The 27,923-nt window shown below is 42.1% G+C and overlaps 1 protein-coding gene across 1 annotated transcript in view; it reads right to left on the minus strand.

Moving 5' to 3' along the window:
• The window catches only part of Usp34 (ubiquitin specific peptidase 34), a 188,289-nt gene extending 160,619 nt beyond the window's left edge, over nt 1-27,670 (minus strand). The window contains exons 1-2 of the mRNA XM_032915874.1: nt 27,507-27,670; nt 11,218-11,305 (exon numbers count right to left, since the gene is read on the minus strand). Of these exons, the coding sequence (XP_032771765.1) occupies nt 11,218-11,305; nt 27,507-27,549 (131 nt within the window). The 5' untranslated portion in view covers nt 27,550-27,670. The remainder of the gene's footprint in view (nt 1-11,217; nt 11,306-27,506) is intronic.
• Nucleotides 27,671-27,923: the final 253 nt, after the last annotated feature.

Below are 27,923 nucleotides of genomic sequence, written 5' to 3' on the forward strand. Positions count from 1 at the left end.
AAAACGGAGGGGGGGGTCACAATAAATGTATTTATTTCCCTCAGAAAGAAATACAATACAGAAATGTTCTAGTTTCCTTTCTATTGGATACTATTGATAAAAAGTATCCAAAACCAACTCAAGGAAGGACAGGTTTTGTCTCATCGTGTTACTTCAGGGGCTGAAATCCCTTACTTGAGCAAAGACAAGAACATCACAACAGAAACCTGGAAGCAGGACCTAAGCAGAGGCCATGCGAAGGTGCTGCTTATTGGCATACTCCATGGCTCACTCTCTGCTGGCTTTACCATAAAACTCAAGGCTACCTGGCACAGTGGCCTGGGACCAGTGACACAGCACTGTAATCCTTACACCAAGAATCTCCAGTCACTTATTCTCTGCCTTGTCAATAAATGCTTATTACCCAATGGTTGGGCAGAATAGAGAATAGGGTGGCACATTCTCCAACCAGAGGAAGCAGAGAGGGAGAGGGGAGACTTAGAGGAGTTGGCAGGATGGAGGAACTGCAGCCATTATGAAGGAGACTGAGATCAATAGTGAGAAGCAAGTGTCATGGGGTGGGCTGAGAAGTAGGCAGATCAGCACTCGAGTTAAAGGACATCTTTTACTGCTCAGTTACTGAGTGCAGTTCTAGATAAAACTTGGGTTTCTCTGTACAGTTATTGGGGACTAGCATAAAGTAAAGAAACAGAGCCACTGGGTTCTTTATATACATTTGCATTAAAAATAATTCATTTACAACTTAGACATTATCAAGTTCAACTCCCCATTTGAGATACAGCCTTGGCTCCTCTAAACCATAGTTTCTGTGAGCTGACCCTGAGGAAATAAATCCTCCCCCAAGATTTCACCTCGATACTAGTGTCTTCTTCTTACCCACAGCTGCTTTTTCAGCACCAGCAAACAACAGCAATAGTCTCAGATAAAGGTTTCATTTCAACGGTTACACTACCCATCCAGTCAGAGCAAAGGCTTGACTGCAGCTGACCAGAACCACAAATCATTAATGCAAATGAATCACCACGAGGCCCTAACAGTTTCTGCTCCCCATGAACTCTCACAAGGCAGGCCTTCATTACCTGCCCTATCTGCCCTATTCTCAACACCATCTTCCAAGTTCCCACAAACAGTTCTGTGCACTAACGACTTTTCCAGCCCAAAGTTTCTATTACTTCCACAATACTCCCAAACAACATGGTCATGTCTGTCACTACTAGTTTTCTAGTACCCACTTTTTGTCTTACTGTATTATATGTTGTTGCTATGGTAAAAAAAAAAAAAAAAAAAATAGGGGTTGGGGATTTAGCTCAGCAGTAGAGCACTTGCCTAGCAAGCGCAAGGCCCTGGGTTCGGTCCCCAGCTCCGGGGGAAAAAAAAAAAAAAAATTGGCCAAGAGTGACTAGTGAAGGAGAAAAAGGATTTTATTTAGCTTATACTCCTTGATCTACAGCACATCACTGATAGAAATCAAGGCATTAAACTCAACTATGACAGGAATCTGGAGGCAGGAGATAAACAGTACCATGGAGGAGTGCAGCTTACTAACTTACCCCTTAGGGCTTGCTCCTCCCACTTCACAGTCCCTACACAAATGCAAGCACCACCTACCAAGGGCTGGGCCTCCCACATAGTCATTAATCAAGAAATGCTTCATGATCTGCTGATCTGATGAAAGCAATTTCTGAATCAGTTAAAATTACCTTTTCCCAGATGACCACAGACTGTTTCAAGTGGGGGAAAAATAGAGCTCTTGCTCCTCTCTTGCTCTCTGCTCTTCCCCTCTCCCCCTTGTCCCTTCTCTCCCCATTCCCCTCCCCCTTCCCTCCACGTGCTTATGGCCAGCCTCTTCTCACTCTGTCTCTCTGTCTCTCTGTCTGTCTCTGTCTGTCTCCCTCTCTGCCCCTACTACCTCTTAACTTCCCCTCCCCATGCCCCGAATAAACTCTATTCTATACTATAAAAAATTCTATACAAGAATTATCTATACTTTATAATAACTAAAGAACTTAACAGATATGATGTTATTGAAAGAATAAATGTTATAAAAACCAAGTGAGATTATAAAACTGAGCCTTTGAAGGTGGACATGGGGCTCAGTGTTAGTTCAGTTGCCTTTGTGTTTGTGTAGCCCTGGTTTCCACCCTAAGCACCACTGGAATAAAAAGCTCTTTAATTGTACATAGACTACTAATATGCCTTCTAAATAAATAATTTATCATTTTAAACCCAAATAAAATTTTAGCAACTTATAATACATAACAGAAGTTCCAAACAAGCGACTAAAGCAATCTCTCAAAAAGGAAGACAAGACTGTCAGTGCAAGAAGAAGAGACCAGAGCTTGACCAATCAACACTGACAGGCCTGAAAGACAAATGACATGAAGAGATGATAAAATAAAAACTATCAAGAAGTCTTATATTTTTATTTCAACTTATTGGAAGATTTAAATTTACATTAAAAAAAACTAATGAACGATGAAAGGTGGCAACATAAAAATTAAGGGTTGAGTTTTAAGAAAAACTCAAGGAAAATACTTCAATACATAAAATGTGAAAAAATAAAATTACTAATCAAAAGAGCGACTACATCTGAAGCATACTTAAACACTAGTTCTAACAGAGCATAATCAGAAATTTAAGATTATTCATGAGTGGTCATATGCTAATCCAATCAAGCACAGCTTTTAGGGGTTCCTAAATATAGCTTAGCTATCACTTACTGAGACATAATTTTCTGCTGGAAGAAATATTTTTCCTTCTCATAAGCCCCTTTCTAGTTTTCTGGCATTTGCCCTCCCTCCCTGCCACCTGGTATGAATATATGCAAAGTTGTAAGATTTACATAAGAGAAGATATATTGTGTGCCTTTATGAATCTGGGTCACCCAATTAATAAAATATTTCCAAGTTCAATATACTTCCTAAAAGTAGCATAATTCTATTTTTCCTTACAGATGAATAAAACCCCCTTGTCTATGTCCCACATCTCCAGTCTCCGTTCTTCTCGGATGGGCTTCTGCATTTATTGTGTCCCCATGCTGTGATAAAACAATGGCAGTAAACACAGAGAAGGAGCGGTGAGAGGATTTGTCTCTCAGGTACAAGTCCAGGAGTGATATAAGTGGATCTAGGGCTGGAGAGATAGCTCAGCAGTTAAGAGTACTGACTACTCTTTCAGAGGTCCTGAGTTCAACTCCCAGCAACCACATGGTGGCTCACAACCATCTGTAATGGGATCCAGTGCCCTCTTCTGGTGTGTCTGAAGACAGCTACAGTGTACTCACATGCATAAAATAAACAAGTCTTTTTTTTTTTTTTCTTTTTTTTTTCAGAGCTGGGGACCGAACCCAGGGCCTTGCGCTTGCTAGGCAAGTGCTCTACCACTGAGCTAAATCCCCAACCCAAATAAACAAGTCTTAAAAAAAAAAGTTCTAGCTTGTGAGGTCTGCTGGTGCATACCTTTAATCCCAGCACTCGGGAGGCAGAGGCAGGTGGATCTCTGAGTGTGAGGCCAGCCTGGTCTACAGAGCTAGCTCCATGACAGCCAGGACTTCACAGAGAAAAGGAAACCACCACACTTGTTTTCATAATGGCTGTTAAGTGTACATTCCCACTTAGACCACCTCCAGCTTTTGTCCTCAGTTGTTTTATGATATTGATTTTCAGAATGAAAAGGCTTATCCAAACATACGACACTTGCAATTCTTGAAATACAAGGAAAGTATCCTAAAGCTTCCAAGGAAGGTATGAAGAGAAAGCTAAGGGGAAAAAAACTGCTAAAATTGCTGGGTATCCTGACACACATCTATAGTTCTGCACTCAGAAACCTGAGGTAGAAGAATTCCAAGTTTTACAACAATTCTGGGCCAAATAGAACTACGCAGGCAATATTTCTAAAAGGAAAAAAAGCTAATACTTCAGAAAAGCAACACTGGATCCCTGAAATTCAATGAAGCACAACTTGGACAATTCTGAGAGAAATGACTTTCCACCCAGAATCCTGTATTCAAAAACAGCATATATGACAAAAGCACACATAAAGGATACAAGCTTTAGACATGCCACCTGTAAAGACCATGTTTTCCATACAGCTTTTCTAAGAAAAGGTCATAAAATAATAATAAAGCAACAGGCACCAAAAACACACTTCTGGACAGCGTGAGTGAGAAAACAGTAAAAGTCCAAGGATGTAGTCTGAAGGGAAGCTAGGTCATGAGCAACAATACAAACTAAAGCTCAGAGGACACGGGGCAGCAGTAAGAAATAACCCATCAGTGATAAAACGGTGTTAAAGAGTTTAGAAAAACTGTGTGATTCACATACAGAAAATTATTTAAATAAGAACAGGTCAGGAGAGACGTCAGAAGACAAATAAAGCGGCCATTTAATATTCTAGCAAATCTTTGACTAGCATTTCACTTTTACAAATATACTAAGAATTGATGGCAACTATATGGAAAAGATGTGACAAAGCAAAATCCATGTCATAAAAGGAAGGTCAAGATAAAAATTGACAGATGAAGCAACAGATAGATGTACAATGATACAATTTCAGAAGACAGAATATTAAACCATTAAGTTGAAAATAGAAATAGGATTGAGAAGGAGGACTTAAAAAATACTATATGCTTTTTCTTTCAATCCCATTTTGAGGTAGGGAGAGACAGTCTCACTGTGTAAATCTGGTTGGCCTAGAACACACTTCTTTGACCAGGTTGGTTTCACACTCAAAAGACCTACCTCCTTTGGCTCATGTAAAAGTGCCCCATGCCTGCATCAACTACTTAACACTTGTTTGGCTTCTTGTATTCACTGTTCTGTATCACAATGCCAATCCTACCGTTTTCTCCATTCTACACCTTCTATTTCTAGCCTAATTATGAATTTATCACTCAAGTAAATAATATGCTTCATGTCTGAATTCAATTTATATTGAAACCCATGTGACCAGGGCTAGTGAGATGACTTGGTGGGTTTAAGAAAGTACTTTCTATACAAGACTAACAGCCTGAATTAAATCCCTAAAGTAGAATGGAAAATAAACAAACCCTGTGCATGCGCATATGCACATCTTACACATACCCATGCTGATAAGCTTTTCAAATGCAATGACAGCTCAAAACATGTAGCTTTAATAAATGTCAGCAGTAAATGCTCATGAAGAACTGTTAAGACGAATACATTTCTTAGGACAGAGTCTAGATTTCATATGACAACACGTATTTTCCCTATCCTGCTACTGCTGAAAGCATTAAAGAACTACTAAACGAGGCTGGGAATAGATGGCCCAGTGGTTAACGGTCCAGCTCCCAGAACCCACACAGGAGCTCATCAGTAACTTCAGTTCCAGGTGATCCAAAGCTCTCTTCTCACTTCCTAGGGCACCAGGCATACTTGTGTTACACATACATGCATACAGACAAAACATTAACATAAAATTAAAAAAAAAAACTTTACAACACAGGGAACTATTCAACATCAGGGAAAAATGTCTCCAGAGTATCTGCAACAGCACCAGCAGACACCAAGGTCCAGTTGGGTCAGCCCACAGCAGATGCTCAGATTTCAGACTCCCGCAGTACTAAAACAACTAGGTTACTTGGTTAAACCTTGGCTGAGGGCTTCCAGTTCTCAGCACCTTTTTTTAATCAATGATGTCCATTTGAAATGTAATTAATAACTTTCACAGATATTCTACTGAGAAATAATTAAAAGTGTTTTGGAGTTCTAATCATATGAAGGTTATCAGAGACAACAATACTGGCTGGGTGTGGTGGGAAGTCTTTAATCCCAGCATTCAGGAAGCAGTGGCAGGCAGATCTCTGTGAGCTAAAGGCCAGCCTGCTCTGGATTCTAGTGAGTCCCAGGACAGCGTGGGCTATCTATCTATATAAGAGAACCATCTTAAAACAGAAAAGAGAGACGGACAGAAAAGGAAAAAAGAAAAAGAAAACAATAAGACCTTGCCAAATCTGTAAATTAGCCTTATCAACTTTGTGTTACGAGTTTTCCTTGCACACATTTTGTGTTTGTTAGACAAGATCTAACTATGTCGTCAAGAATGGCCAGGGACGTGGGAACCTCCTGTCCCTGCCCTCTAAGTGCTGGAGTTCAAGCTGAGCCAAGGTGAGGCCAACTGAAGCTTTCATCTTGAACCTCAAAAACTGTTCCATATGAGCTAAATTCTGGAGAAAAATAATAGTATAAAATCTTTCTTCTTTTGTTTTTCTGAGACACGGTTTCTTTGTGCCACCTTTGCTGGCCTAGAACTCACTCTGTAGACCAGGCTGGTCTGGAAATCAGACTTCTGCCTTCCTCCGTCTCCAATTACAGGTGGGATTAAAGGGATCACCAACAGCAACCTTTCTCTGTTCTTCCTTCTCTCTTCTTAAAGGAGGGTCTCCTTACCATGTAGCTCTGGCCGGCCTGGAACTCATACACACCAGCTCGGTTTGGAACTCACGAAGACCTGCCTTTCTATGTCTCCTACAACTAGGCTTAAATGAATGTTCCACCATGCACAAGTCAAAAATTTAATTGGGGTGTGTGTGTGTGTGTGTGTGTGTGTGTGTGTGTGTGTGTGTGTGTGTGTGTGTGTGTGTGTACACACTCGAGCAGGAGCTTTCACAATCAAGAGGCATTGGATCCCCAGGAAGTGGAGTTACAGAGAACTATGAACTACCTTGTAAATGCAGAGAAGCAGACTGGAGTCCTCTCCAAAAGCATTAAGTACTTTTAACCACTGAACCATCTCTCCCAATAAATGTATTTATTTCTATTGTTTTATTAAGGGTTTTTTTTTAATTATTTATTTATTTTGATTTTGAAGACAGGGTTTCACTGTGTATCCCTGGCTGTCCTGGCTGTCCTCACTCTGTAGAACAAGCTGACCTAGAACTCAGAGGTCCTCCTGCCTGAACCTCTCAAGTACTGGGATTAAAGGCTTGTGCTACCACTCCTGGCTAAGATTTATTCCTTTTTCTTTTTAAGTATTATTTATTTAATGTACATGAGTACGCTGTAGCTGTCTTCAGATGCACCAGAAGAGGGCCATCAGATCCCATTACAGATGGTTGTGAGCCACCTTGTGGTTGCTGGGAATTGAACTCAGGACCTCTGGAAGAGCAGTCAGTGCTCTAAACCACTGAGCCATCTCTCCAGCCCCCACTGTCCCTGTCTGTCCACTCTTCCTTTCTTTTTAGAGTCTTTCTACATAATTCTTGCTGTCTTGGAATTTACTATGTAGATCAGTAAGATCCCACTGCCTCTGACCCTCTGAGTGCTGGGATTAAAGGGGCATACCAACACACCACGCCTCCCACACACTATTTCTCAATATTATCTCTCACCTGTCCTGTTCAGTACATTACAGTGGCAAACCCTGACAACTGACCCTACACTGACTTGACAATCTCTGTATTTGTTTGTGGTGCTAGGAATGAAGCCCAGAGTCCTCACAATGCTGAGCACACTCAACCACATTATGTCCATGCAGTCTACTGATAATACAGGAAGGCTGTAACACTCTTCTCCATAAAAGGCCATGAATTTATTAGTTACCGGGTGTGGTGGCACACACCTTTAATCCCAGCACTGGGGAGTGAAATGCAGGGGGAATCTCTTCCAGTTCAAGGCCAGCCTATTCAACAAAATGAGCCCAGAACAACCAGGGCTCAGTTAAACAAAGAAAGCCTGTCTCAAAAAAAAAAAAAAAAAAAGAATGAATAAACAAGAAGCGTATAAAAACACTTAACTTCATTACTAAAGAATGTTCTCATTTAATTCACAAAGAAGCAAATATAAATAATATAAATTACAAATAAAGCTTTAAGTTTTCTAGTTTGGCCATTTAGGTTAAATTTAGCTTACAGAACCACACTTCCGTTTATATTTTATTTCCACAAGAAAGTTTAGCAGTTTTGATTAAAACGAATGTTCCTTAAGCTATGTGTATGAGAAGTGGAAATGTAGCTCATATCAAGCAAGAGAGGCCTGGCACACACACAAGCACACACACAAGCACACACACATGCACGCGCACACATGCACACACACACACACACACACACAACCACAGACACACACACACACACACACACACACACAAGCATGCACGCACACGCACAAAACCATTTCTTTTCAAATACAGGTAGCTGGGCAGGTGTCTCTCCACAGTCACAAGGGAACTCCTAGCGCCAACACGGCTGGTAGCTAACAACTTCAGTGCCAGGGAATCCACTACCTCTTCTGTTCTCCACGGACACAGCATCAACATGGTGGTCACACATACACATAAAATGGTAATTTTTTTGTTTTGGATTTTTTGGTTTTATGAGACAGTCTCACTATGTAGCTTCTGCTGTCCTAGAACTCATTAATTAGACCCAACTGGCCTCGAAATCAGAGATCTGCCTTCTTCTGTCTCCAAGTGCTAGGATTAAAGGCCCAGCTAAACAAACACATTTTTAAAGACAGCACTAAACTGGGGTTTGGTGTTTTGTTTTTCTCACCAAGCAACAGCATGATAACTGCATAAATGTGTGTTCTCTCACAGAGGTGAGATGCCTCACCAGCATCACAGAGTGCACAGGAGATGAAGCACAACTTTAACACACGTCTATGTGGCTCCAACGTCACCTTCCAACTCTGTTAGGAAGTAACTGATCAAGCAGAGGTTCTCACTAAGAGCAAATTCTGGTATTCTGCTAAAGTCTACTAATTACTGCCTACAACTGTACATATCAAGATTTCCTTTGGAGGCTGGAGAGATGGCTCAGGGGTTGAAAGCACTGACTGCTCTTCCTGAGGTCCTGAGTTCAATTCCCAGCAACCACATGGCGGCTCACAACCATCTGTAATGGGATCCAATGCCCTGTTCTCGTGTGTGTGAGGACAGATGCAGTGTACTCACTCACATACATGAAATAAATTTAGGAAAAAAATATTTCTTTTATAATTTCACTGCCTTTGTTATTATTTCTTTGTAATTTCATTCACAGACTCTAATTATAGGTAAGATATTAGGAAAATTATATTATTTTTATGAATTTCACTTTATCCAGGTGCACTTAATACATTCTGAAATTAAGTTTCTCCTAGTATATTATATTGCCATCTAGCTAGGGCTACAATAAATTCAAAATTATGACTCAGATATAACTTTTCTCAACAAATCACTTAAGTTATTAAAGTTAATTTAAAATTAACATTTTAATATTGTAAAATATATATTCATCTAGTCTATTTACAATAAAACCAATAATAACTCAGTCCAAAGCAATGCATCTGGTTAATACTCAAAAGACATGCCCATATCAACCCTGTATGTAAGTTTTAAATACTTAAAAGCTACTAACTTTTACTAAAACTTGCTTATTTTACTAAGAAAAATATAGTGTTTAAAAAAAAAATCACTAGGGCTGAAGAGATGGCTCAGCAGTTAAGAGCATGTGGGAAGCAAGCACACGGGGGCTCACAGCCATCCGTATTGGGATCCCTTGTCCGCTTCCAGTGTGTCTGAAGACAGCAATAGTGAACTACCATTAAATATTAAATAAATCTTTAAAAAAAAATCACTATAGCAGGGCAGTGATAGCACATGCCTTTAATCCCAGCACTTGGGAGGCAGAGGCAGGAGGATCTCTGAATTCAACGACAGCCTGGTGGGGCTGGAGAGATGGCTCAGAGCACCGACTGCTCTTCCAGAGGTCCTGAGTTCAATTCCCAGCAACCACATGGTGGCTCAACCATCTGTAATGGGATCTGATGCCCTCTTCTGGTGTGCATCTGAAGATGGATATAGTGTACTCATACACATAAAATAAATAAATAAATCTTAAAAAAAAAGAAAAAGACAGCCTGGTGTACAGTGTGATTTCCAAGACAGCCAGAGTTAAACAGAAACGCCCTGTCTCAAAAACCCCAAAACAGGCAGGCAGGCAGGGAGGCAGGATGCTCATTGATCACTAACTAAAATACTTCAAGTATTTTATTATATTTTGCATTCACTGCCAAATTTGGTGGTGCACATCTTTAATGCTAGCCATAAGGAGGCAGAGGTAGGCAAATTTCTTCAAGTTTGAGGTCAACTGGGTCTATAGAGTGATTTCCAGAATAGCCAAGGTTACATAAGAGGCTGTCTCAGGAAAAAAAATTTATATAGATATACTCTGGTGCCCTCACACACATGTATGTCTCACATACATGTCTGCATGCATATACTGAAGCCATGACACATGTGGAAGGCAGTTCTCTCCTTCCGTGACACATGTCCCTGGGTTGAACTCAGGTTGTCAGGCTTGGTAGTAGGAGTCTTTGCCCACTGAACCGTCTCTCTATCCCACTTTAAACCTTTTCCAAACTTACTCAGTGGTACAGACCAGAAGCTGCTGGGTTTGAACATCAGTACTGTAAAAAAAACATTGTTTGCCACTACCAAATAAAATCACACAGAGACATAAGTTTACCGTCTTTTTCATAGTGATTGTATTAACGACTATGATCTTTGAGTTTTAGTCTGTATATTCTCAACTTAAATATTATATAAAAGCTGATCTAATATGCATAAGAGATAGAAAATTATTTACACAACAAATTTTTTAAATAAACTAAGTTTGCTAAAAGCTTGTAGCTATTCCACAAAAATTTTCTTATCTTGTTGAGCAATGCTGGTTCTCACCTTTGACCCCAGCCTGCTCTACAGAGAGAGTTCCACAACATCCAGAGCTACACAGAGAGACTCTGCCTCAAAAGCATTTTCTTATCTCTCAAAATAATTCCTTCTCAAAATTTTAGTGACTCATTCCTTAAGAATGAAGGAAAGGTAAAAGAAATCAATTTTTATGCTGTTTTAAAAACAATGTCAAGGGCTGGAGAGATGGCTCAGCGGTTAAGAGCACCTGACTGCTCTTCCAGAGGTCGTGAGTTCAATTCCCAGCAACCACATGGTGGTTCACAACCATCTGTAAAGAGATCAATGCCCTCTTCTGGTGTATCTGAAGACAGCTACAGTATACTTATATATAATAAATGAATAAATCTTAAAAAAAAAAAAAAAAGTCAAAATTAAAGCCATGATTAAGTATAAAAATTAAATCTTGATAAACTTATCATTAATACAAAAAATGTAATAAAACATCCTAAAAAAAAATCTAATGACAATTAATAGCAGTTTATACAATCCATCCAGTTAGTCTTTGAAATACCTACGACTGCATACCTCTGAGTCCAGGAATTGATATAAGCAAATATTTTGAGAGTATGTTCCTTTCTGAGCTGCAGTCCATCACCACCTTCTAGGTCTGATACTGAAATAGAAGGATAAAAGTATGAATAAATGTCAAATGAATATTAAAGTCAATACTACTTAAAAATAAAACTTAGATACACAAATGCAAACAAACATCAAATAATTCACTGAAATAAAATCTTTGATTACTGGCTGTATTAGTTATTTTCTATTTCAATGATAAAGATCATGACCAAAAGTAACTTGGTGAGGAAAGGATTTATTCTGCTTAAAGCTTTCAGTCTATCATCAGAGAAAATGGCCAGAATGAAACAGGCCATAGACAGACGCAGCTTGCTGGCTGCTCCTGGCTGCTCCTGGCTGCTCCTCACGGCTCCTCACGGCTCCTCACGGCTCCTCACGGCCTGCTCAACCTCATTTCTCAGTTTTTGTTTGGTTTAGATTATTTGTTTTGGTCTGTTTTCATTTTTGAGGTTTTGGTTTTTTTTTTTTTTTTTTGGGGGGTGGGGTGGAGGGAGTGGGTGCAGGGACACCGAAGATAGTCTCGTCTCTGTTCTAGGCCAGCCAAGGCTACATAGTGAGATCTATCAAAGAGGGAAAGAGGTGTATGGGTAACAAAAGCATTTTTATAATTTACGGGATCTTATATTGATGTATATGTGTGTGGCCCTATATGGGTATGTGCTTATCATGTGCGAGCAGGATCCCTGACCATCTGTGGGTGTCAGAAGCTGAGTCCAGTTCCTCTGCAAGAGTACTAGGTTCTCAGGGGTTGGGTAAGATTTAGCTCAGTGGTAGAGCGCTTGCCTAGCATGCGCAAGGCCCTGGGTTCGGTCCCCAGCTCCGAAAAAAAGAAAAGAAAAAAAGAGTACTAGGTTCTCCATTCCACTGGTCCATCTCTCCACCCAAATGAACTACTTTAACAGCTAAATTCTAGTCCACTCCTAATGCCTATGAAATGCCTATCTAGGCCAAATTATTCCTAAGCACTCCTGTGACGGATGTGTCCTTACGGTGTTTAAAATGTTCTATATTATAGATAGCCTGAGATCATTGTTTTCACTTTACCATTCCATACTTCTGATCTGAATCTTTTCCCAGACTATAGATCAGGTCTAAAAACTCTGGTAATGCTAGGCAGGAAACCACAGCTCCTAAAAAGCCATATACTCATGAGGGTCAATATTGTGTAATACAATTTCAATACAAATTTCTCTTTAAGTTCCCCAAATGGGAGAGTGAACAGCAATCTAAAACTCTATCTGCCAATTTATACTATTCCTGAAACATCACCAAATAAAGCTTCAAAATCAAAGGAGCTAAAGTCCTCAATCTTCTTAGTTTTTTAACTGTAAATGTGCTACTGCGGTGAATCGTAATATAAATATCTGCTATGTAGGATATATGAAATGTGACCCCGAGGTCCTGAGTTCAAATCCCAGCAACCACATGGTGGCTCACAACCATCTGTAATGGGATCTGATGGGTGCCCTCTACTGGGGTGTCTGAAGACAGCTACAGTGTATTCGTATACATAAAATAAATAATTCTTAAAAATAAATTGATGTTTCATATATTTTAAAAAGAATGTGACTCCCCAAGAGGTTGAATCACACAGGTTGAGAACTACTGAGCTAGAGAGATGGCTCAGCCGTTGAGAGCCTTGGCTGCTTCTCCCAAAAACCAGGGTTCAATCCCCAGTAGCCACATGACAGCTCACAAATGTCTCTAATTCCAGTTCCAGGTGATCCAATGCACTATTTCAACCCCAGCAGACAGTGCATGTAAGCTGTGCTCATACATGCAGGCAAAAATACCCATTCGCATAAAATAATAAAATAAAAATTTTCAAAAATTTCACAACCTCTTAATTACCAACTCAGTAGTCTTTGTTATTGCCAAGATTCAAAGAATTAAGTTTGAATAACATTACCACTCTTTCAGACCAATAACAAACTGCATCCAACATGAGAACTTCAGATTTAAAATAAGGGTAGATTTTTACCCTCTAAACAAGCCATATTAAAAAAAAAAAGTTAAAAGCTGGGAGTGGGAGGTGAGTGCTGGAGAAAGAGCTCCGTGGTTAAGAACACTTGCTGCTCTTCCAGAGGAATAGAATTAATTTGGCTTTCAACATACAGATCAGGCAGTTCATAACCACCTTTACCCCCAACTTCAGCAGGAGATCAGATTCCTACTCTCTCTAGCTTCCAGGGCATCAGAGCACAAATTTGTACACACAACATACACAAAAATATGCAAGCAGAATTTTTTAATGGAGCAGGTGATATGCTCATCAAGTAGTAATTTTTGCCACCAACCCCGGAAACCCAATTTTAATCTTCAGAACCCGCATGGTAGGAGAGAATGACACTGTGAGCAAATTGTCTGTGCTCCACACGCCTCACACACACAGACCCCACACACACACATACACACCATACACACACACACAAATTGTCTGTGCTCCACACGCCTCACACACACAGACCCCACACACACACATACACACCATACACACACACACAAATTGTCTGTGCTCCACACACCACACACACACACACCCCACACACACACACACACACACACCCCACACACCCAAACACACAACCCACACCCATCCACCCCACACACACACAAATACACACACACATCTCACACACACACACACACACACACACACACACACACACACACACACACTACACATTTAATTTTTAAAATGGTTTAATATTTTTAAACATTTTTAAAACTCAATTTAAGTTTTGGGTTTAGTGATATCAATTTCTATTTCTTCACCAAACTAGAAGTTGGTATTTCACTTAATGTATGATTTATCTTGCTATTGCAGGAACTCACCATGGAAGGGAAAATAGTAACAAAACACCGTTAGAATAAAATAACCTTCTGTTGGCCACAATAACGTATTGCTCTACGAAGCAGAGATGCAGTGTCCCATTACCTTCTCAGTTTGAATACAAGTCCAAAGGCCCCACTGCCATCACAGCACAGTGTAGTGGATTAGTAGACCACTAATCCCAACACTTGCATGGCTGAGGCAAGAGGATCTTGAGTTCAAGACCTTTTAAAGGGGTTGGGGGATTGGAGGTTGGCTGTGAGCATGGAGATGGCCCAGTGACTAAGGGTTGCTCTTCCAGAAGATCCAGGTTCAATTCTAATTGGGTTTAATTCGAAGCACACATATAGTGGCCCACAACCACTTCTAACTCCATTCACAGGCGATCCAATATCCTCTTCTGATATCAGTGGACAACAAACTAAGCTTGTACATGGTGCACATGTGCCTGCAGGTAAAATGCCCATACATATAAAATGAAATAATAATAAAATGAATGTAAAGGAAAGGCAGGCTGGAGAGTCAGCTCAGTAGTTAAAGAGAAAGTGTTGCTCTTGAGAGGACTTGGTTTGATTCCCGCACTCTCAGGTGGCCCATGATTATTGGTAGCTCAAGTTCCAGGGCATCAGACTCATCTTCTAACCTCACAGGCACCAGGCATGCATGCAGTGCATACACATGACTCAGGAAAAACATTCATATACATAAATTTTATTAAAAGAAAAGAAAGACCACATGACTATGTTATAGTATGACCAAATAATGGAAAATTATAGTGAGACTATAAAAGGTATGATTTAATTGACTACTGATCAGGAAAAGGTGCTGATCTTTTTCCTCTTTATTTTGTCAGCAGTCTTATTATGTAGGTCAGGATAGCCTTGAACTCACAATCTCTCAGAATCCCTAGTTTTCTATTGCTGGAATGACAGGCATATGCCACAACATCCAGCCATAATCTGTATCTTATAAACATAATTACCAGTCATACAATACAGTCATTTTAGGCTCATTTGGGTTACAAAAGATCCTGTCCAGGGGGTTGGGGACTTAGGAAGCGCAAGGCCCTGGGTTGGTCCCCAGCTCCAAAAAAAAAAAAAAAAAAAGATCCTGTCCAGATGGATGGATGGATGGATGGATGGATGGATGGATGGATCATGGATGGATGGATGATGGGTGTATACATGGGTGGATGGATGGGCGGATGGATGGATGGATAAATACAGGTAAGATAGCTGTGGAGATAATTCAGTGGATAAAAACAACTAATGCATAAGCATGAGGATCTAAAATGAAATACCCAGGCATGGCCACACAAGCTTCTAACCTCAGCATGGTAGAGCTGAGAGCAAATATTGGGAGCTCACTGGTCAGCCAAAACCTCAAGCTTCGGGTTCAGTGACAGACTCTGTCTCGAGAGAACAGAATAAAAAGAAGACATCTGACTTCTTCCTTTGCCTTTACATACACACTAACACACTTAATCCCTCCACACACACGAGTGGGACAGCATGCGCACACTTATAGATAAACGTTTTTAAAGCAGAGCTGTCACTCTGAAACAGAACATTTACCTAACGTGTAAACAGCCTGAACTCAATCTACAACCTGGAAAAAAGGAGGGAAAAGTAGCCATGTCAGAGGGCTAGAAGTGTGTTTATCGACAGATTGATTCCGTAGTATGCACAAGGCCCTGTAATTAATTACCAGCACCACGAAATAAATATTAGAGGGATAGATATAGCTAAGTGGCGGAGTGGAAACCTTGAGTTCACCTCTATCAAAATAAATAAATAAATAAATAAATAAATAGCCTAGAGCAGCATGTAGGACTTAAGTTTAATTAAGAAGCCTGAGGTAAAACAGAGAATGGATTAAGAATTAAGAATGGGGGGTAGGGATGGGGGAGGTGTGTGGAAGGAGAGATGGCTCAGTGGTTAGAGCACTGACTGCTCTTCCAGAGGCCCTGAGTTCAATTCCCAGTAACCACACCGTGGCTCACAACCATCTGTAATGGGATCCGATGCCCTCCTCTGGTGTGTGTGAAGAGTAACAGTGTATTCACATGCATAAAATAAATAAATAAATCTTGAAAGAAAGAAGGAAGGAAGGAAAGAAGGAAGGAAGGAAGGAAGGAAGGAAGGAAGGAAGGAAGGACCGACCGACCGACCGACCGACCGACCAGCCAGGCTACAGGCTACGGTGGCACAAGCCCTTAGTCATACATAGCACTCAGGAGGCAGAGGCAGGCAGAGCTCTTTAGTTTATGGCCAGTCTGGTCTACAAAGTGAGTTCAAGGACAGCCACACGGAGAAACACAGCTTTGAAATCCTCCCCTCCCCCCAAAGAAGTAAGAATTAAGAACTAAGTGCTTGCTGTCAACTCTAATTACCAGAGTGCAACAACCTCTAGAACCAGAATGGTCATAGGAGAGAACCAAGCACTGGACGTTGTCCTTTTACTTCCTCACATGCACACATGCACACACACCGATACAAGCACTCACACACTCACACACACACCAGAATAAGCAAATAAATACAAAAAATTAATCTTTTTTTTTCCTTTTCTTTTTTTCGGAGCTGGGGACCGAACCCAGGGCCTCACTGAGCTAAATCCCCAACCCCCAAAAAATTATTTCTTAATGTATTTACTTGTTAGGTTTTTTTTTTTTTCAAGGCAGGGTTTCTCTGTGTAGCCCTGGCTGTCCTGGAACCTGATATATAGACCAGGCTGGCCTCAAATCTATAGATCCACCTGCCTCTGCCTCCTGAGAGCTAGGATTAAAGGTATGCATCCATCCCACTCCCCTCTCCAGGGTCTCCGTTGATGTTCCCGCGGGCCAGGACATGTAAGTATCCACTATTTAAAAGTGGTTAAAAGTATAAATTAGCTTTTTTCCCCCAAAATAACGTTTTGATAATACTGAGTACAGGAGAAGATGTCTAAGTACCACAGTAAAGGAAAACAACAGTCAGTATCCTCTCAGAAAGCATACACATCACCAGCAGAGTTCTTGGCTGACAGACACATGGCCAAGCTTTATTCTGTACTACAAAAGAAAAAAAAAAAAAGACTAAAAAATATAATGTTTAAAGACGTGTGTGTGTGTGTGTGTGTGTGTATTCTCACACGTATCTACATACCCCAAGAGACAATTGGATGCCATTATGCATGGTTTTAAACTATCATGTAGGTATTGGGATTTGAACTCAGGACCCCTGAGAAAGGAAACCAATGCTCATAACATCTGAACCATCTTTCCAATCCTCAAATATAATTTTTCAACACAGTAATCATAAATCTAGGTAACAACACATCTTGAAATGCTTAATGAACTTAAGATACAATCAAGAGGTTGTACCACACTTTTTATTCCAGCACCTGGGAGGCGGAGGCAGAAGCAGGCAGATCTCTGAGTTTGAGGGTACAGAGTTAAGTTCCAAGACAGCCAGGCTACACAGAGAAAACCTTCACCACCTACGTCACCTACGCCACCTACACCACCTACACCACCTACACCACCTACACCACCACTCCTAGGTTTCTCTTTCTGACCAAATGCTAATAAGACAGACCCAGCAATTAATGCCTGTAAGTCCCAGCACAGAGAGCTGAGGAGGCTGCCATGGGAATGTGGAGCTGCCTGAGGTGTCTAATGCCAGTCTCTAAACAAAAGTAATACAGACATGCAGGAGTAGTTACTCTGTACTTTAAAAACCTAAAAACATACACATATAACATCTTTGAAAGATGAATAAACTTTTGTTTACTTCCAAAGAGAAAAACTCAGTATTTAGCTAAAACCACTATTCCCACAGTGTAGGCAATTAATTTCCTATAAACCTTTAACTAGCTTCGAGGAAGTTCAAGGTCCTCTTCAGGTACAAAGCAAGTCTGAGACCAGCCTGGGTACAGAAGACCTTGTTTCAAATAAATACAGGCTTCAAACACTAAAATAAAAATTTAAACCTCTCCAAGTAACATACAGAAATACATAAAACTGGGCTGGAGAGATGGCTCAGTGGTTAAGAGCACTGACTGCTCTTCCAGAGGTCCTGAGTTCAATTCCCAGTAACCACATGGTGGCTCACAACCATCTGTGATCTGATGCCCTCTTCTACAGTGTACTCACATACATAAAATAAATAAATTAAAAAAGAACTAGAGGGCTGGAGAGATGGCTCAGTGGTTAAGAGCACTGACTGCTCTTCCAGAGGTCATGAGTTCAATTCCCAGCAACCACATGGTGGCTCACAACCATCTGTAAGGAGATCCGATGCCCTCTTCTGGTGTATCTGAAGACAGCTATAGTGTACTTATATATATAATAAATAAAAAAATAAATCTTTAAAAAAAAAAAAAAAGAACTAGAACTGTAGTGTAGACCAGCAGCCTCGCCAAGCACAGTAACACACAGCTCTAGCCCAGCACTCAGGAGGTGGAGGGAAGCAAAGCTGAGTTTGGGGACAGCCTGGTCTGCAACTGGCCAAGGCCACACACGGGCCCATCTGCAGCCAGCAAGATGGCGCAACAAGTAAGCTGGTTACCACCAAGTCTGACAACTGGGATTCAATGCCTGGTACCTAGAGGAAAACAGACTCAAGACTGGATGTACCCTGACCTCCACACGCAGACTGTGCCATGTACACACAGAAACGCCCATCTTCTAGGAGCCCTAACTATATTTACTAGAAATAATCAGTATACTTTATATATCAAGTTTTCATAGAAAACTGTAAACTATTGTCTGTATAACTGTAAAAATACTGTCTGGGAGCTGAAGAGAGGACTCTGCAGGTAAGATCACGTGCCACTCTTGAGGAGGATCCAAGACATTTTCAACATCCACAGTGGATCTGAAACCCTACCCTACACACACACGCACACGCACACACACACGCACGCACGCACGCACGCACGCACGCACACACACACACACACACACAATAAAAGAAAACATCTGTAGCTATTTTAAACCATATAAAATTGTATTAACAAAGCATGCTATCATCCTAGCAGGTGAAAACCGAAGCAGGAGGATAGCTGTGAGTAAGATCAGTCAGGGCTAATGAATTGTGGTCAAATATAGATAAAAGTTAATCTCTGGGGGCTGGAGAGATGGCTCAGGGGTTAAGAGCACTGACTGCTCCTCCAGAGGTCCTGAGTTCAATTCCCAGCAACCACCTGGTGGCTCACAACCATCTGTAATGGGATCCGATGCCCTCTTCTGGTGTGTGTGAAGAGGGTGACAATGTACTCACATACATAAAATAAATCAATTTTAAAAAAACATGAAACAAGCAAGACCCTCCTCTTCCTAGTTCTGCCCTCCACCTCTTCTCCCAGAACCAAGGCTATAAATCATACACTATGACGCCGTCCTTTATCTGCCACCTTGAAAGCATTTCCTCCACACAGTAAAGCAGCAGTCCTGTCTGTAGCGCCATAGCCCATGGTTGTCTTCCTTTTTCTTATTTGGTAGAGACAAGGTCCCATGTAGCCCTGGCTCACCTCAAATTCCCTGTGTAGCTGAGGATGACCCTGCACTCTATTGATCCTACTGCATCCACCTTCCAGGTTGATAGGAATACAGGTGTGAACCACTAAGACTGGTTTTATGGGATACTGGGATCAAACACAGAGTTGAGCATGCTACCATGGCATCTTCTTTCTTATTCTGTTGTTGTTGTTCAAGACAGGGTTTCCCTGTATAACCTTGGCTGGCTGTCCTAGAACTTGCTCTATAGGCCAGGTTGGCCTCAAACTCAAGAGATCTTCCTTCTTCTGCCTCCTAAGTGTAGCTAGGGTTAAGGGTGTATGCCACCACTGCTCACCAAGAGAGCAGTTTTCGAAGACACTGCCTTACTCACGGCCTCCCACGGCCCAAAAGACAACCTAGCAGTCATGCCGGCAATGGCAACTCTACCCACAGTTTCCAGCCTACTTGCACTAGGACCTCACTCACATCATGAGGGGACACTGCCACAAGTCCCACTGCTCAACAGATAAGCAAGCATGCTGCTGCAGCAAGCTCGACAGATAAGAAAGCTGCTGCTGCAGCAGATTTGTTTGAGAATCTAACACTCTAGGCCCATGTACGTGGCACCCACAAATACACCCAGAGAAAGCTGAATATACTACTTTCACAGAACTTCCTTGAAGGCCATGAGCTTTTTTTTTTTTTTTTTTTTTTTTTTTTCGGCGCTGGGGGCCGAACCCAGGGCCTTGCGCTTCCTAGGCAAGCGCTCTCCCCCTGGGCTAAATCCCCAACCCCAGGCCATGAGCTTTTATAACTGAAGAAAGTGGGCTGGAGAGATGGCTCAGACGTTAAGAGCACTGACTGCTCTTCCAGAGGTCCTGAGTTCAATTCCCAGCAACCAAATGGTGGCTCACAACCATGTGAAATGAGATCCAATGCCCTCCTCTGGTGTGCATGAGAATGGCATACTCATATACATTAAATAAATAAATCTTAAAAAATATATATCAAGAAAGTAAACGAAGGCTGGACCTCTTGAAGCAAATACAGAAATCAAGAAACTGTCTGTGACCTAGTGACAGACCATGGTCCAGAGAGACATCACTGCTGCACAGTGAAAGGGTAAAGAGACAAAGGAGTTCTGACGGAGGATCCTCTAAGACTCCAAACAAGATCTAGCTTCCCAGTGAAGGACTAACAGCCACTGTTTCAACCAGAACAGGAGAGCTGGATGTCAAGAATCCAGGAAGTTTTCCTGAGTGATTAGGCTCATAGTCTAACCTTAGTATCAGACTTGTAGTCCTCGCCTAGCATCCCCTGCCAGGTCATCAAATGCAGATGTTCTTCTTAAAATTCCTGTGAACGAATGAACATTGTTCTACATCTCTATCACAGCGTCCTCAATGACAGGGAATAGTTCATCCACTTCTTCCTTGCTAACTGTGGTTTCACTATGTAAAAAAGGACACCACATCCCTCACAGTGTTCCCATTTCCCCTCTCCTTGCTTCCCAGGAGAGGATGCTCTTTCTGTTCCTTTGCTAAATGAAATGCAACATAAAAGTTCTGTTAGGGGCTGGAGAGATGGCTCAGCGGTTAAGAGCACTGACTGCTCCTCCAGAGGTCCTGAGTTCAAATCCCAGCAACCCCATGGTGGTTCACAACCATCTGTAATGGGATCTGATGCCCTCTTCTGGTGTGTCTGAGGACAGCTACAGTGTACTTATATATAATAAATAAATATATCTTTAAAAAAGATTTATTATTTTTAAAAAAGTTCTAATTGTTTCTTTTTAAGTAAAGAAATAGGGATTCTGAAAGAGCTCAGAGTGCTCATGGTTCCTGAGTAGCAAGCCCCCGCCTACAACACTTCTATGGCTGTGACTTTCCAGCTGCCAGGGGCTGAGGCTGGTTCAATACAAAGTTCAGAGACAAGTTACCTGGATAAGTGAGAAAACCTTTACCAAACACTTGTTTGAGATCTGCTGATGTGCAAGGTGGCTTCCAATCAATTCTACAAGTGCTTTTCTAAACTGGGGATATCCGCTCTTACCTCTGCAAAGCTGAGTCAGCTGATATTGTCATTATTACAGGATCTCATGGAGCCAAGGCTGCTCTCAACTCACTACGTAGCCTTGAATTTCCTGCTTCCACCTACCAAGTGTTGGGATTGCAGAAGTTCATTTTAAAAGTCCAATTTATGTGGTACTAGGGACCAAACTCAGGGCTTCACATGTATCAGGCTTGCATCCTACCAACTGTGCTACATTTGCAGTCTCAACACTACCTTTTCCTAAAACTATATACATTTCTACTTGTGTGTGTGTGTGTGCGCGTTCGCGCTGCCACACATTAAATTCCCTAGAACTACAATTATAAACGTTTGTGAGCTGCACAATGTAGACGCTGGGAAGTAAACGTCATTCTTAACCACTGAGCCTCTTCCATTTTGCTGTTGTGTACATTTATTTGCTGTGCGTGGCAACTGTGTCAAAGTCAGAAGACAGTCTGCAGGAGCTTGTGTTCTCTGTCCACCAAGCAGGTTTCACACAGCAGACTCAGATAAGCAGGCCTGGCAGCAAATGCTTTTCTGGCTCAGCCATCTTGCTGGGCCCCAATAATATTACTTAAAAAAAAAAAAAGGTGAAGGCAAAAACCTTTAACCCCAGCATTTGGGAGACAGAGACAGCCAGATCTCTGAGGTTAGCTTGGTCTACAGAGCCAATTCCAGAATAGCCAAGGCTACCCTAAGAACCAGGTCTCAAAATAAATAGGTAGGGGGGTTGGGGATTTAGCTCAGTGGTAGAGCGCTTGCCTAGCAAGCGCAAGGCCCTGGATTCAGTCCCCAGCTCCGAAAAAAATAAATAAATAAATAGATAGATAGATAGATAGATAGATAGATAGATAGATAGATAGGCAGGCAGGCAGGCAGGCAGGCAGGCAGCAGGTAGGTCATCTTTGCAAACATGAGATGGCTCAGCTATTATGAGCACTGTCTGTTCTCCTGGAGATCCAGAGTTCAATTCCTAGCACCCACATAATACAGATGGCTCACAACTGTCTATAACTGTAGCCCTGTCTGAAACAATGCCCTCTTCAGACAGACAGACAGACAGACTGGGCATGGATTCTTTTAAAGTGTTTTTTTTTAATGTATGAACATTTGGCCTGCATGTAGGTATATATGCTACATGTGTGCCTGGTGCCTCCAGAAGTCCAAAGATCCCCTGTAACTAGAGCTAAAGATGTTTGTGAGCCTCCATGTAGGTACTAGAAATCGAACCCAGGTCCTGTGCAATGGCAGCAAACACTGCTGACCACTGAGCCATCCCTCTAGTCCATCCGGTACCATCCTTTTTAACACACACACGCAGACGTCAGGGTGTGAGGTGTGGTGCACACACCTTCAATCTCAGCACTGGGAGGTGGAGGCAGGCAGATCTCTGTGAGGTAGCCTGTCTGGTCTACAAAGCGAGTTCCACGACAGACAGGACTATATAATGAGAATCTGTTTCCAAAAACCGACAGAAAAGGCAGTGATCAGTGTTCATCAACAGAGACAATGTCGACTCCTTCCTATATCAACACACAATATATTTTATAGTGCTCCATCATTTGCTATTCTGATTATAGCAGATCATGGTAGCTCACAACTGTACCTATTCCTTGGGAGGCTGAAGCAGAACTGTTTGAAGATAGCCTGGGATAGCTAAAGAGACCTAAGGTCAAAATACAAATAAGCAATATCTGGCTGAAAATTGTGAATAATTTTCTCTGTTAGGCAGTGTTGCAATATTAGTTGGTTAAGGAAATATTAACTTAAAATTTGCCAAGTTAAAAAAAATCCATCATCAGGGTCTGGAGAAATGGCTCAGTGGTTAAGAGCACTGACTGCTCTTTCAGAGGTTCTGAGTTCAAATCCCAGGAATCACATGGAGGCTCACAACCATCTGTAATGAGATCTGATGCCCTCTTCTGGTATGTCAGAAGATAGTCACAGTGTACTCATATATATAAAACAAATAAAAATCTTTTTTTAAAAAACATCATAATCAAAACTGAGAGCCATGTATAATACAAGCACTTGGTAGTAGAAGAAAAGAAAGAATGTTACAAGTTCCAGGTTAACCTAGACTAAAGATCAAGATACTGTCATTCCTCACCCTAGCCTCCTCCTATATAAAGGCCACAGTAGTTCATGAATGTAAGGCCAACTCTTGAGAGGCTGAGGAAAGAGGACCAGGAAGGCGTGCCCTTAAACTGTCACCAGATTGGGGTAGATACCAATAGTTTAGCCCTTATTTTAGGATCCTCAGCCTGAGTCCAGACTTTAATCGGCCTTTCAACTGTAGGTAAATTCACTGCATAGTTACATAATATATGTTTCCATGGTGAGAATTTACAGTTTGAGAACCTCGACAGAACTACAGGACTACTGATATATTAACACTGTACCTAAATACTGACGACAATGTAAACCGTTTAGAAACTATTAATGATCGCTTTTTTCTTGATATTTTGCATTCTGACAGATTTGTTTGTCTAGTTTCAAGACAAGGTTTCGCTGTGAGCTGTTTGACCTCAAACTCAGGATCTTGCCTCAGCCTTCCAAACACAGTCCTGTATGCCCCACAATGTTCTGCTCTCTGCCAATTTTGTTGTTTTTACTACTGTGAATTGTATATGTCTGGTGTAGTATATTCACATACCCATAAGGACAGGAGAGAGTTGTCTGACCCTCTGATTCCCTCAAGCTGTGAGCTACCCTACCTCTTCCAATGTCGAGTTCTTTTTCCTTAATAAATTTGCATTTGAGCCCCTTAATAATAAATAAATTGCCACTACACATCTTTAACAGCCACATTCAAAAGGCAGAGGCAGGTATATAATCTATGAATTGAGCCAGCCTGGTCTACATAGTGAGTCCTAGGAGTCAGAGCCAGAGAGAAAGACCCTGTCTCAAAAAACAGACAGAGGGGGATGGAGAGATGGCTCAATGGTTAAGAGCACTCACTGCTCTTCTAGAGGTCCTGAGTTCAAATCCCAGCAACCACATGGTGGCTCACAACCATCTGTAGTGAGATCTGATGCCCTCTTCCGGTGTGTCTGAAGACAGATACAGCATACTTAAATTTTTTTAAAAGCACATGGTTTGAAGAATTTAATTCTGAAATTTGAATCAAGGTTGAATACTCATCTTTGCACAACCAATGGGGAAGAAAAAGACAACCAATACATAATTACCAAGTGAAATTACAAGAAGACATATAACCCACTTCAATTTAAAAAGCTCATTTTCTAGAACCCTAACTCCAAGGAATCTGATGCTCCTTCTGACCTCTGAGGGCACAAGACATGTATCTGGTACACTCATGCATATAAAATAAAATTTAAAAATCTAAAAATGAAAAAAAAGCAACTGATTTTCTGTGTTGCTTTTGTTCCGGGTGGGAGGTGCCATTTCTGGGGTCTGAAACCAGCAATTCACCCACACTAGGCCACACTACCAGGGAGCTGTACGCCTACAACTCTTACTTTTTTTTTTTTTTCTTTTCTTTTCTTTTTTTCGGAGCTGGGGACCGAACCCAGGGCCTTGCACTTGCTAGGCAAGCGCTCTACCACTGAGCTAAATCCCCAACCCCTACAACTCTTACTTTTTACTTTAAGAAGGTGTCTCACTAGCTCAGGCTAGCCTTGAACTCATCTTGTAGCCCAGAAAGATCCTTGACCTTGTGATCCCCCTGCCTCAGCTTCCTGAGTAGCTGGGATTACCAACAAACCTGTACCACCAGGCCAGTCTAATTCAACAAGTTTTAGTCAAAGTTGGGCCACCATGTTCCTCATGAAGCTCCACCCATCTTGTATACCACTGAAGAATAAGCTGCCTTGTTCTCAGAGCAGTGTTATACTTGGGGTACAAGAACAGCTCAGTGACAATATTGTTTTGAAACAAGGTCTCGCTACATATGAAAACATTAAGACAACTACAGTGGTTTTTTAAAAAAAAGAAAGTTTCTCCTGAGATGACTGAAGGCTTATTTTTTACAATGAGCCTTAAAACACAAAAAGGGATTTTGGAAACCTCTGATTTACACAGTTTCAAGATAATCGTAAATTCCAGATAATCTTAAACAGTACCTTTTTTTATTACCAACTTACATGCATGTGTGTAAGAAACTGTGGCCCCTGGAATAGATTCACTCAAGTCTACAGGCTTACAGAGTAAAGCACCTTTCCCTGAGCAATCTCACCAACCGGTAAAAATAGTATCTTTCTTTATCATGCAAATGTCATCTCTTCTCAAATTTTCTTTAGATACTACAGTTACAACATTCCTAGTTAGGCTTAAAATAATGTTTTAAATCACACACTAAAGGGGCGGGAGAGATGGCTCAGTGTGGTTAAGAGCACTTGCCCCTCTTCCAGAGGACCTGGGTTCAGTTCTCAGCACCTACATAGGGCAGCTCACAATTGTAACTCCAGATCCAGGGGATCTGATGCCTACCTGGACAGCTGCACTCACAAGACTATCTCCACGAACAAACACACATATACCTACATAATCTTAGAATCACTTCTCCCAGATTATTTCTCCTAATGCATACTAAACAATAAAGCTACCTTCAAGTTGGAGAACAAAGTCAGAATCATCAATGTATTTCTAAAACACAAAAGGTTTTGCTGAAATAAGTAAAAGAACTGTGTTTATCGTATCACTTGTACCAAGAATGAAATTTATGTCAAAATAGGAATAACCTTAAAATACTAGCAAAATTTAGGATGACACAAACATAGGAAAATGTAGTTTGAATATATACAAACACCTACTTTAATCTGTCAGGAAGTAAATACATATCTGAAAATAAATTACAAACATTTTAGCCATTAAAGTGAAATTCAAGACCATAACAGAGTAAAAATTAAAAAACCAAAAGGGAATTCCAGTAAAAACCGACTGTTTAAAGGAATGAATTAAAAGGAATAGCTAGTTCTGAAATCTGTCAAAATATCACACTGACTATGAATTCCAATACCTCAAATGAACATTTCTCACAAATCAAGTATGTGTAATTATCTTTTCATCTAAACCATCTCTTCCAGCCTGGGCCTCTAGGCCCATAAGTAGCTGACGTGCAATATATCCCTTGTTCTTTAAGCAGAAATGCAACCTTGCAAGGCCAAAAATAAAATATGTAATATAATAATAAAGAGTAAAGAGTAAGGCCTTTCATTTTCGGAGACAGGCCATGACTACTCGGGGTGGTTGTCGTTGGTACAGAGATCTCCTTACAATAGATTTTACTACTTAAGCGACGAATGGTACTAAAGAAATACTATCGCCTTTATTTTTAATTAAGGTAAGACAGCTCCAATCATCACTATTGCAGTTCATTTTCTGCTATTTAAGGGCTGGCAGATGGATTGAATACACCCACACACCCTCAAGGGAAGGAAAAAATCACCACCCTTCTCCCAGGGACTTTAATGAAAATTAGCAGGTAAGCGAGGCCTCCCCGGCACGCTGGAAATCAAAGAGGGCGGCCCTGAGGCTCGGACTGCGGAGCAAAGCCTAGCCCTGCGACCCCACCTCCCTACACCTTCTTCGCAGGGGGAAAGGGGCGGAAGGGCTCATTAGTGCCTTCATTAATTGACACCTGTAATGAGGAAACTTTCCGAGACCGCCCAGGCCTGACCCGGCCCCGGCTGCGCCGCGGCCTCTCGGGCGCCCAGGTAACCCGGAGGCCTGGGCCCGAGGCGCCGCGACGGCCCCGACACCACGCACCTTCCCAGGCACACAGGCCCGGACGCCGGGCCGGCTGGGTCGCCGCAGCCCGCAGGCCGCGGAGGGCAGGCCGGGCGGGAGAGCAGCCCGGGGACCCCAAGCCTTGCACCCAGACAGGTCCCCTACCCGGCTACTTACTTTCATTTAACACCTCCACCAGGTCTGCGCAGTTCTCGCACATCGTTCGGCCGCCGCCCCCCCCTCCCCCGCTTAGGATCGCACTGACTGATCCGGACCGGCGGGGGGGAGGGGACAGAGGCAGGGGAGGGGGCCGGCCTGCCGGCGGGGCGGGGAAGCGGCGAGGGCGGGCGGCGGCGAGGACGGGGCGGGGAGCCGCGGGTGGGGGAGGGGGCCGGCGGGCCCGGGAGCGGGAGCGGGCGGGGGCGAGGAGGAGGGTGAGGGAGGTGCAGGCCTCAGGGGCGCCGAGGCCCAGGCGGCGGGGGAAGGGGGAAGGACGGGGGAGGGAAGAGGGAGGGGTGGGTGGGGAGAGAAGCAGCAGAGTCACTTCACCACCGACCAGACGCCGCGGCCACCGCCGCCGCCGCCGCCGCCATT

The sequence above is a fragment of the Rattus rattus genome, chromosome 11 (assembly GCF_011064425.1).
Source record: "Rattus rattus isolate New Zealand chromosome 11, Rrattus_CSIRO_v1, whole genome shotgun sequence".
Lineage (NCBI taxonomy): Eukaryota > Metazoa > Chordata > Mammalia > Rodentia > Muridae > Rattus > Rattus rattus.